This window comes from Palaemon carinicauda, chromosome 41 (genome assembly GCF_036898095.1).
Source record: "Palaemon carinicauda isolate YSFRI2023 chromosome 41, ASM3689809v2, whole genome shotgun sequence".
NCBI classification, from domain to species: domain Eukaryota; kingdom Metazoa; phylum Arthropoda; class Malacostraca; order Decapoda; family Palaemonidae; genus Palaemon; species Palaemon carinicauda.
Window position 1 is genome coordinate 35,573,515 of NC_090765.1, and position 12,650 is coordinate 35,586,164.

At 41.5% G+C, this 12,650-nt stretch overlaps 1 protein-coding gene across 2 annotated transcripts in view; it reads left to right on the top strand.

Moving 5' to 3' along the window:
• The window catches only part of LOC137632526 (uncharacterized), a 123,204-nt gene extending 113,403 nt beyond the window's left edge, over nucleotides 1-9,801 (top strand). Inside the window, exons 8-9 of one of the 2 annotated variants that reach the window (XM_068364503.1) lie at nucleotides 6,487-6,661; nucleotides 6,850-9,801. In XM_068364503.1, the coding sequence (XP_068220604.1) occupies nucleotides 6,487-6,661; nucleotides 6,850-6,863 (189 nt within the window). In that variant the 3' untranslated portion in view covers nucleotides 6,864-9,801. Of the gene's footprint in view, nucleotides 1-6,486; nucleotides 6,805-6,849 lie in introns of those variants that run through there. The other variant, XM_068364502.1, reaches the window with a different exon arrangement.
• Nucleotides 9,802-12,650: the final 2,849 nt, after the last annotated feature.

The window sequence follows — 12,650 nt, forward strand, 5'->3', positions numbered from 1 at the left end:
AGTATTCACGGTTTCACGTTGCAGTAAGAGTAAACCGATTCTAGCGTTTTGTTCATTCTTTCTTAGCTTAAATGGTTTTAATTCTAATAAAGGAACTTTTTATTTGGGAAATCTTTCAGTTTTTTTCCTTTAACAATAATATGTTTTAACGATATATATAATTGGGCTCATCTCTCAGGTTCTAAGTCAAGAGAGAGAGAGAGAGATAGAGACGGAGGGAGAGAGAGGAGGATAAACGTTTCGTTCAAGCGGGTAACGTTGTTATCGTTTTTGCTCTTCTCCCTAGTCTCTTTAGGGGAAGAAGGTAAACGTTTCTAGAGTTTTATTCTTGTTCCCAGGCTTTATGCGGTGAGAGATTTTAAAAGTAGTTTATTTGATCTAGTGTTTAGTCTCTTTTCCAGCCACTGAATTTTTTATCTTTCATTATGTTTTTCTGTTACATTGTAATACTGTTTTCGCAATTACTTACTTTTAATGAAGGATAGAATTGCGTGTTTCAGGTACAAACCACTTAAAGTTTCGAGTTCAGTGAAATAAGTGCAAACAGAAATTCAAAAGTGATAAAGTGATAAGCGCAAAGTGTTACAGTGTTGCGTTCGAGGGTTCGTCTGTTCGTGCCAGTTGTTCGCCTAGTCTGGGACCTCTTACAAGCTCCCAAGCCCAGGGGAGAAGTAACGTCGAAGGACTTATGGGTTCATCAGGCCTTGATCGACGAACAGACGTTTCCCTCCGTGGTTTCGGGTGTACCCACTCACGTAGCCGACGTGATCACCCCACCCACACAAAGACGAGAGAGCCCATTTATTCCTCGTCTGCGGAAGAGGTTTCTCGCAGAAACCATGGACCAAATCTTGCAGCTTTTAAGTGCAAGTCGGTCCCTTCCGCGCAAGTCCAACTCCTAGGTGTAGCCATTAGCACTGGGTCAGTTCGGACTTGCTGCAGTACGACAACTGCACACCTCCCAGAGAGGCAAGGTGGTACCGCAACAGGCAGTAACTCCGTCTGTTGCCGCACCAGCTGTTTTAGACCCTCAGTCTCAACGGACAGTAGCTCCGTTTGTTGTTGTCTTTCATAGACCCTAGTGGTCCATGCTGCAGACTATACAGTCTCAGCTTGCTCCTTCATACAGGAGTATCATGCTGGAAGGTTGACAATGTAGCCTGTTAACCTACAACCCGCCGAGGTTGTGCGCTCAGCAGATACTACGGCTGCCTGCTCCCACCCTCCACCTGTGAGAGCTCCACCTCCGATGCGCAGTCCACCCTGCCAGACGCATGTTCTTGCTGCGCCTCCTGCTTTCATGCGTGAGTTGCCGCATCGGGGGTTGCCGGGTTCCAGCACTATGAGGCAACCTCCTCAACCCATGAGGCAGGAGCCTCATGCTATGCGGCAACCTCCTCTACCCATGAGGCAGGAGCCTCATGCTATGAGGAGCCTCATGCTATGCGGCATCCTCCTCAACCCATGAGGCAGGAGCCTCATGCTATGCGGCAACCTCCTCTATCCATGAGGCAGGAGCCTCATGCTATGCGGCATCCTCCTCAAACCATGAGGCAGGAGCCTCGTGCTATGCGGCATCCTCCTCAACCCATGAGGCAGGAGCCTCATGCTATGAGGAGCCTCATGCTATGTGGCATCCTCCTCAACCCATGAGGCAGGAGCCTCATGCTATGAGGAGCCTCATGCTATGCGGCATCCTCCTCAACCCATGAGGCAGGAGCCTCATGCTATGCGGCGACCTCCTCTACCCATGAGGCAGGAGCCTCATGCTATGCGGCATCCTCCTCAACCCATGAGGCAGGAGCCTCATGCTATGCGGCATCCTCCTCAACCCATGAGGCAGGAGCCTCATGCTATGAGGAGCCTCATGCTATGCGGCATCCTCCTCAAACCATGAGGCAGGAGCCTCATGCTATGCGGCAACCTCCTCAACCCATGAGGCAGGAGCCTCATACTATGCGGCATCCTCCTCAACCCATGCGGCATGAGCCTCATCCCTTGCAGCATGAGCCTCATCCCATGCAGCATGAGCCTCATACCATGCAGCATGAGCCTCATCCCATGCAGCATGAGCCTCATCCCATGCAGCATAAGCCGCATGCCATGCAACATGCTCTGCATACCTTACAGCATGCTCTACATACAGCATGCTCTGCATACCTTACAGCATGCTCTGCATACCTTACAGCATGTGCATACCTTACAGCATGCTCTGCATACCTTACCGCATGCTCCTCAGTCACACATCTTTGGTTGTTGCCAACTCACAAGTCTGTCAAGCAGTTTCATAACGTTGCCTTCTGGCCTGCTGCTTTTGCACCAGTGAAACCCTCACTGAGAGAACTTAGCTTTTCTCGGATATGGTTCCTGTAGATGAGAAAGTGCTATTCTCCCTCCTTCTGATATTCCCTTGAGGACTCTGTCATTTGGAGAGGAGCCTTAAGCTGCTTAGCCGCCTATGGACTTTTATTTAAGCATAAAATGCTTCCAGGGAAGGTAATGGTTCCGCTTCAGTCGCTAACCCCGTCTGTTGCCACACCTGCTCCCATAGACCTTGAGCTTTGTTGCAAGACATGCAGTCCAAGCTTAGTCCTTGTTAGAGGATTTTTTTGTTTACGGAGTCAGTGTGTCACTGGGAAGACGTTCAACAACCAGCAGAGGTGACTTGTTGTGACGCAGTGCGGCAACCTCAGCAACCCGATAAGGAGTTGTCTGTACTACCCAGACAGTCTAGACAGTTTCGGGTTGTCGCTGTACTTCCTCGCTTCCCCATGGTTGACAGTTCACAGACTGTGCAGCAGTACCATGATCTTGTGTCCGGCTCCGTCAGACGACTGGCTTTTAAGAGCTCCCACAAGTCGTCGCTGTCTGGAGAATCTCAGATGGACTATGGATCTGACCAAGGAACTGGGTCTCCTGGTCAATTTAGAGGAGTCCCAGCTCGTCCCATCCCAGACCATTGTCTACCTGGGTATGGAGCTTCAGAGTCGAGCTTTTCGGGCTTTTCCGTCGGCCCCAAGGATCTACCAAGCCCTAGAATGCATCCAGAGCATGCTGAGAAGGAACCGATGCTCAGTCAGGTAGTGGATGAGTCTAACAGGGACACTTTCATCGCTGGCCCTGTTCATCGAGTTAAGGAGACTCCACCTCCGCCCCCTTCAGTATCATCTAGCTGCTCACTGGATAAAGGACATGACGCTAGAGACGGTCTCAGTTCCTGTTTCCGAAGAGAGGAGGTCTACTCTAACGTGGTGAAAGAACAGCTTTCTTCTCAAGGAAGGTCTACCTTTGGCTGTTCAGAAACCCGACCGCCGTCTCTTCTCGGACGCATCAAACTCGGGCTGGGGTGCGACTTTGGACGGTCAGGAATGCTCGGGAACATGGAATCAGGAGCAAAGGACACTTCACATCAATTGCAAGGAGCTGTTGGCGGTTCATCTGGCCTTGATATACTTCAAGTCCCTCCAGCTTAACAAGGTGGTGGAGGTGGACTCTGACAACACCACAGCCTTGGCTTACATCTCCAAGCAGGGAGGGACTCATTCGTGGAAGTTGTTCTAGATCGCAAGGGACCTCCTCATCTGGTCAAAAGATCGAAAGCTCACGCTGGTAACGAGATTCATTCAGGGCGATATGAATGTCATGGCAGATCGCCTCAGCCGGAAGGGTCAGGTCATCCCCACAGAGTGGACCCTTCACAAGAATGTTTGCAGCAGACTTTGGGCCCTGTGGGGTCAGCCAACCATAGATCTGTTCGCTACCTCGATAACCTAGAGGCTCCCGTTGTATTGTTCTCCGATTCCAGACCCAGCAGCAGTTCACGTGGATGCTTTTCTGCTGGATTGGTCCCATCTCGACCTGTATGCATTCCCGCCGTTCAAGATTGTCAACAGGGTACTTCAGAAGTTCACCTCTCGCAAAGGGACACGGCTGACGTTGGTTGCTCCCCTCTGGCCCGCGAGAGAATGGTTCATAGAGGTACTGCAATGGCTGGTCGACATTCCCAGGACTCTTCCTCTAGGAGTGGACCTTCTACGTCAACCTCACGTAAAGAAGGTACACCCAAACCTCCAAGCTCTTCGTCTGACTGCCTTCAGACTATCGAAAGACTCTCAAGAGCTAGGGGCTTTTCGAAGGAGGCAGCCAGAGCGATTGCCAGAGCAAGGAGGACATCCACTCTCAGAGTCTATCAGTCTAAAGGGGAAGTCTTCCGAAGCTGGTACAAGGCCAATGCAGTTTCCTCAACCAGTACCACTGTAACCCAGATTGCTGACTTCCTGTTACATCTAAGGAACGTAAGATCCCTTTCAGCTCCTTCGATCAAGGGTTACAGAAGTATGTTGGCAGCGGTTTTCCGCCACAGAGGCTTGGATCTTTCCACCAACAAAGATCTACAGGACCTCCTTAGGTCTTTTGAGACCTCAAAGGAACGTCGGTTGTCCACTCCAGGCTGGAATCTAGACGTGGTCCTAAGGTTCCTTATGTCATCAAGATTTGAACCTCTCCAATCAGCCTCTTTTAAGGACCTCACATTAAAAACTCTTTTCCTCGTGTGCTTGCCAACAGCTAAAAGAGTAAGTGAGATCCACGCCTTCAGCTGGAACATAGTTTTCACATCTGAAACGGCTACATGTTCCTTGCAGCTCGGTTTTTTGCTAAAACGAGCTTCCTTCACGTCCTTGGCCTAAGTCGTTTGAGATCCCAAGCCTGTCCAACTTGGTGGGGAACGAACTGGAGAGAGTACTTTGCCCAGTTAGAGCTCTTAGGTACTATCTAAAAAGGTCATAACCTTTACGAGGACAATCAGAAGCCTTATGGTGTGCTATCAAGAAGCCTTCTCTTCCAAGGTCTAAGAACTCAGTTTCTTACTAAATCAGGCTTCTGATTAGGGAAGCACATTCTCATCTGAAGGAAGAAGACCTTGCTTTGCTGAAGGTAAGGACACATGAAGTGAGAGCTGTGGCTACTTCAGTGGCCTTCAAACAGAACCGTTCTCTGCAGAGTGTTATGGATGCAACCTATTGGAGAAGCAAGTCAGTGTTCGCATCATTCTATCTCAAAGATGTCCAGTCTCTTTACGAGAACTGCTACACCCTGGGACCATTCGTAGCAACGAATGCAGTAGTAGGCGGGGGCTCAGCCACTACATTCCCATGATCCCATAACCTTTTTAACCTTTCTCTTGAATACTTTTTATGGGTTGTACGGTCGGCTAAGAAGCCTTCCACATCCTTGTTGATTTGGCGGGTGGTCAATTCTTTCTTGAGAAGCGCCGAGGTTAAAGGTTGTGATGAGGTCCTTTAGTATGGGTTGCAGCCCTTTATACTTCAGCACCTAAGAGTCGTTCAGCATCCTAAGAGGATCGCTACGCTCAGTAAGGAAGACGTACTTAATAAAGGCAGAGTAATGGTTCAAGTCGTCTTCCTTACCAGGTACTTATTTATTTTATGTTATTTTTGAATAACTAATAAAATGAAATACGGGATACTTAGCTTCTTTGTCAACATGTATGCTGGTCTCCACCCACCACCCTGGGTGTGAATCAGCTACATGATCATCGGGTAAGATTAATATTGAAAAATGTTATTTTCATTAGTAAAATAAATTTTTGAATATACTTACCCGATGATCATGATTTAATTGACCCACCCTTCCTCCCCATAGAGAACCAGTGGACCGAGGAAAAAATTGAGGTGGTGTTGACAAGAAGTACTAGAGTACCTGACCACAGATGGCGCTGTTGTGTACACCCCCACCTGTATAGCGATCGCTGGCGTATCCTGACCGTAGATTTCTGTCGGGCAACAGAGTTGACAGCTACATGATCATCGGGTAAGTATATTCAAAAATTTATTTTACTAATGAAAATAACATATTTTTGTGTCTTCTCTTTCTTGTTTTTTTTCCTAAACAGAAGCATGAATCACATGATAACAACAACTGTGGCACTTGTTGTGGCAAACTCTTTAGCTTTTACAATGCCGCCAAAGGCTCCCTTGTATGCTCATACACCAATGGAGTCTTAATTTAAATCTAAGGTGAACTGTAAAGATACATTCCCTTTAACTTCAACCTCTAGACACTCTTTTATGCAGATAAAGGGGAGTCACTCAAGATTGAAAACTGTACGAAGGTTCAGAAAAAAAGGAAACTAGCTCTTGAATAGATACAGAAAACTTGTTCTTTACTCATAATATATGAAGTGAGAAATAATACAATGAAATGTGTACTGTATTAAGTATAAAACTGAAATTCAATTATTTGATTCATTTGCCTGGATTTCCAATCTTGAAGAAACACTATCACTGATATTGCCAACACAGACAATTCATTTGATATTTAAATTTACACAGCCATTCAAAATGTACCAAGCAATATTGAAATATTAAGAAACAAAAATTAAAAAGTAGCACTGGATTTTGGGTATCAAAATATTTTTTGTTTCCAAAATTAGGTTATTATTTACATTTACTATATTTCTTTCAGCTTGAAGAATACATCACTCATCCTCATGTCCACGAAGTTAATCGCTATTTTGCAAAGTGCTTCTTGGAGGGCCGGAGAAAGGGAGTTAAAATAGATGCAGTTGATATGTATACTCCATCTTTTAATAGAAATCAAACAATATACAGTGTGAAATTCAATGAAGAAAATGTAAAAGGTGAGAAGTCCAGTGTTAATGACAAATATGTTAATAGTGACCCAAAACTGTAAAGTTTTTTTTTACCTTTCAATTCATAGTTAAATAAAACACCAAATATTGTAATTGAACTATTATCTGTGATTTAATCTGTGTAAAGTCAAGTTAAATTTTTAATTTGTCTCTTTAACCAACCTCCTCTATTTCAGAAATAATTGGGTAATTTACTTTACATATTGGAAGCACAGCAATATGTTGAAAATATGAATTGAACTATTTGTGTAAAACTGAAACCATGAGAATAATTAATCACGTTGATAGGAACCGCTGCTATTATTAAGAATTCCAAATACTATAATTTACATACAATACTTATTTCAGGTAAGATGTTTAATGTTTTCATGAATAGCATTTTTGCTAAAATTAATTTCCATTTGTTTATTTGTCATTTACTATACATAGATCTACCCAATAGTAAATAGAAATTTGCATACTAAATACTTTTTAGAGAGGTTACTATAACTTTGAAAATATTTGGTAGTTGATTGTTTTAGGAAGTTCAGTAGTGGACGAAATATAAGTGTATCAGAAGAGTGTAAAACATTTTAGACCATGGTATTTTGATCTATACATATTTTGAATATCAAATGTTTGTAGGATTACAACAAATATTAAGTGACCTCTGCAGTCAGACCTTGCCTCTTGTAGGGCTTAGGTAACAAGGACACAAGCAAATTCTGAAAAAATAATGTATGCACCCTGAATGACAATCCCAGACCCCCTATATTCATTCATAACTATGACAGTAATGTTGTCACTCTTCAACACTACTGAGTACCCTGTTACTATTGGAAAGGTTGCAGTGCTAAGAATACTGTACCCATTTCCAACAGGTTAGAGATGCGGTGGCTTTTCCTCTGAAAACCATAGCTCTGTAGTGATTTTTGGTCTCAAACACATACGCCCCATCACTCTGTGGATGCGTTCGAGAACAGAAGCTTCTCTGGAGGTGGGAGTTGAGTGGGACTCCTCTGGTGAGGTTTTCATTCTGTCATTAGGAAAGGTGATTTCTTACTTCCCATTCCAGTGGAACAAGGTTCAATGGGAGATTTCTGGCTGCCAACAAGTGATGCTTCAGACACCATAGAAGTGATCACTGGTAGAGACACCTTTGTGGAATGGATTTCTCTGAGGAAAAATGTCCCAGAATATACTGACACAGCTGAGCCAGGAGGTTGCACTTGTACGGTACTAGAATGATTCTGCTACCTCTAAGCCTGCTAATGAGATAATCTGATGGGAAGACTTTTATTGTTGCTTTGTCTATTATCATGCCCAGGTACTTCCTCCTCTGCTTAAGCATAGACTCAACTTTACCCAGTTTACCATGATCCCCAGATTACAAGAAAAGGAGGGTAGTTGAACTCAATCTTGAAATAACTGCTTCTGGGAAGAGGCCGTGAGGACTAGCCAGTCATTGAGGTACCTCAATAGACATATCCTGTTTGAGTGAGCCATGTGAAAAATCCAAAGCGCAGGTTTTGAACTAGTACACTACTCGCTTGAGGACGACAGATGGATGACTATTTGGAAATGTGTGTTCTTCAGATTGACTGAAAGCATGAAGTCTTCCTCTCTGATGATGGACCCCTCAGTACTTATTTAGCAGCAAGAGGTCAATGACTGGTTTCCAGCTTCAGTTGATGTCTCCACCAAGAAAAGCTGACTATAACCCTGGAGATCCACCTTGAACGACTTCAAAAGCATTCTTCTCCTTCATTGCTTTCACCTCTGCCATCATGACCAGAGCTTTTGGGGATTTCGGAGGGTAACTCTGGAATGTCATCGGTGTACAAGTGAAGGGAGATTGAAGATCTTTGAAAGGTAGGCTGTATTGTCCCAATCCACTGTTCTACTTCATAACAGACATCCATCCACTCATGGAAGCTGGAAGAGAGCACTGCTGACTTCATCATCTCCTTCCTCTTCCATTTTTGCCTCTACAGCCCTTCTTGAACTGGCCAGGCTGGGCATGAAAAGGAAATGCACTATCCACTCCTTTCCTGGAGGAAGAAATGGCTTGAGGTCCCAATCAGCTTTTAAAGGCAGCCGGAGCTTTCTTAAAAGACAATTCTGACAGCATGGGAACAATCGAAGTACTCGCTGCAGCAGCCTTCGAAGAACTGGAACCTCTGAAAGCTAATGCGTGGTAGATAAGGAAGTCATGATTAGCTTCCAGCACTGGGTTGTTTCTTAAGGCAAACATCGCCTCCTTTCAAACATACCTTGAAAATTGAGATATCACTGCATCCGTCCTCTTCAGGAACTAGATGAAAGAGAGAAAGAATATTCAGAACAACAGGCTACATTTTGCATGAAAACTGCAATTACAGTACTGTAATTTACATTTACAGTACAAATCATCACTATCCATTTATTATAGAACAACAGTGGTAAGCTGTAAAATATTTTTTACCTACTGCCAGAAATCCTTAATAAAACAGTAAGAAAACATTATACCAAGCACATCCTATATACTTGTATGTATGAATTGATTCATTTATAAATAAAGAATACAAAAACCTAATGAACAACAAGAGAATACAATGAAGTAATAAAAAATGTGTTAGCAAAAGAGAGACAGAGAGAGTGTATCCAAAACACCGGGTTGCGATTCACATTGAAAATATTGAATGCGTACATGTGATTACTAGCCTTTCCTGATATAAAAACTAGGGTAGGCTATAACATTTAGGAATATAGTGTACAACTGAAATTTTAAAAGATATTCAAGATGAAAATCAATGTAATGTACAATATTTTATCTTTGCCTTCATTCTGTATACTGTAGATGGTGAAGGCAAAATACTAGCATGAAATCACCTGATGATTTATAATAGAAATAAAACGAAAAATAAGCAGACAACACACAATGAAAACAAGATTATGTTGGTCATTGAAATATACTGAAAATGAATTTGTGTATATAGTAACATGTTTTAAGATGAAGACATGAATAAGTAAGAGATAATAAAGTATACAGTATTACTAAATTTTCTTTACTGCTCTTTATCTTATGTTATGACAAATCAGCTCTGGAAATGGTGGTGGCAGTGTTGCAATAAGTAAGGAAATACATATGAACTTATTCCTTCAACTTCAGCTTTTGAAGTATTAATGGTTATAAATACTGTAATTTCCAATTTCACATATTTTTATTTCAAATTTAAACTTGACTGCGCACTAAATATTGTAAGGTATCAAATTATATACTAACCAAATGAATAACAGCTGTTTTTAATGTGCATTATTTCTATGAACCTCCCATGATGTTCATATGGCTTCCTCTCCAGAAGTTCATTTTATCGTTGTTTACCCCCAAATTTTATTCAAAGTTTTCCTATTTTCTTTCCTTTTAAAAGGTGCATGTCCCTAGTACTGTAAAGTTATGAAACAATATATCGTTTAGCGGTAAGGAGCGGCATCAGTTTCACGTTGCTGTATTCAGTTTTTCTGTTGCTGCTGTGAAATCAAGACTTCTCCCTCTACCAAATTATGAGAAGTGTTTATTGCATTTTAAGTTGTCTTCCCATTTGGATTTGTTAGGATTTCTGCACAGGAAAAGCACTGTGTTTTTACAACCATTATGAGGAGTACAATGTCTCATGGTTCCTCTTAGGGAAAATATATTTTAAGTATTCATGGAACTGAAGAGACTACACTACACAGAAGTATAGCTTCTACATCATAAACAAAATGACTGATGTTCGATTCTCATAATGGCTAATGAGGGAAAGTAATTTTTAGTTCAAGGGGAATTACAGAGAGAGAATAGTTATTGATAAGCCTTTATCGATTGTAACTTCTTTTGTGGGCAGTAAGTCTGGCTTGCCTGCCCGGTTGCTTGCACTAACCCAACTTCCATAATTGGGTCTAGTGGTTTTAATTAATTTCATAGTATTTCTTCAGTAAGGGTTCTGAATGTTCACTTTGCCCTACAGATTCGAGTTCCTCTCATAGTCTCAAATTTTATAATTACTTTAGATCCTTCATCTACGAAACCCTGGCATTCCTCCGTTCCTAGTCGCTCTTTTAGACATAGATTGTGAGGTAGACTGGATCCTTATATTCTTCTTCTAGGTAGAATAAAGGGCTTTTATTACCCTTATGAGTCTGGCTATAAAGGAGTCTTAAGTATTATACTGTAGTGGGTTATTCGTATTCAGTGAAGAACTGCTGTAACACAATCTTTCATTAAACTCAAGTTCTAAAGGTCTTGTATTAGAGATCATACTTCCTAAGTATTTAAATGATTTCACCTCATTAATCCTTTTTCCTTCCAATGATATTTCATCTGCCATTGTATATTTTGTTCTCATCTGTTTTTCTTCTATCAATCTTGAGCCCAACCTCATGTGATATTTCATGCATTCTGGTGAGCAAGCGTTACAAATTCATATATTTAAGAGGAATTCCATATAACACAGGACCCTCTACAAAATTGGCTGGTGCACACTACCAAAGACTTTTTCATAGTCCACAAATGCCACATGAAGTGGATTTCTATATTCTACGCATTTCTGTATAATGTCTCAAAATGAAAATTTGGTCAGTCCAACTTCTACCTTTTCTAAATCCTGCTTGTTCATCAGTCTTTCTCTCTAGTCTCTTTAGAATAAGCATACTATGTATTTTCATAACAACTGGCATAAGTCTGATGCGATTATTGCAATCAGTCAAGTCTCTGTTTTTTGCTATTTTCATCACCACTCCTAATTCCCATTCATCAGGTTTTGCCTCCATGCCACATTCTACAAAATGATCTTGTAAGTATTCTGGGGGTCACTTCATTTTCAGCCAGTATCATTTTAGAAATTATTTTTGGTAACGATAGCTTCGACTTCAAACACTGAATTTATTTATGGGCACACCAAGGACATCAGCTAAAGGTATATCAATCAAATTATTCCCATTGAAACTATTCATGACCTCAATTAAGTGTTCCATCCAATGTTGTCTTTCTTCATCTTCTGTTGCTATATCATATCCAACTCTTTTTTATGGGTATATAGTATGCTTGTGCTTTGCGCCCAGTAGAGATTTCATTAATAATTCTATAAGCAATTCTTACACCATAGCCACTCCCTGAATTCATAGCTTTGTCACCCTCAATGGCTTTCTTGTTTAAATATTCTATTGTTATTCCTGGCTTTTCTTTTGACCTCACTATCAGTAATGGAATACTTAGCATGCTTTAAACTCTAATTTTCATTTCTTACTCGGAAACTTTCAACAATCAAGTTCCCACATATGATATCCATGGGTTTCTCCTTGTAACTGCGTGTCCCAAAACTTCACTACCAATTGACTGATATATCATCTTAATATCACACCATTCATCATTGTTTGTCTGCTTTCTCTTCTTTGATTCCTACATTCAATTGCAAATATTTCTTTGCTCTTCTAGAAGCTTAGTTGTATCAAACCTAGGTATTTTATCTACATTTCTGTTGGGTGCTTTCAGTTTTAATTGCAGTGTGGAGCTGGTGATCACTACCAATACCTGCACCTCGTATATCTTCTTATTCCTCAATCATCCTTTTTTTATTAATAGCAATGTGATCTATTTCATTTTTGTAATTGCCACATGGTAAAGTCCATGTATATTTGTGGATGTCCTTGTGGTGAAAAAGAGGACCTCCAATGACAAGATTGTTTGATTATTAACCAGATTGTTTGCTAATTAACTATTTTCTTTATTAACCATTGTATCAATGCTAGGATGAACATATGGATTTTTTTCCCATGATTTGCTTTTTCTGAAATCGTGTGAACCTGTATATTCTTTTAAATGTGTAATATTTACATATAGCAATGGAAACTATCCAGTAGCCGTCCTATTTTATTACGAGCCATGTACTGAGGAGTTCCAGTTCTCAAATGGTGTAAAGCTCTTCTCTTGTTCCATGGTATTTGTCAAAATTTCACTTTTACATCATTATTGATAGTG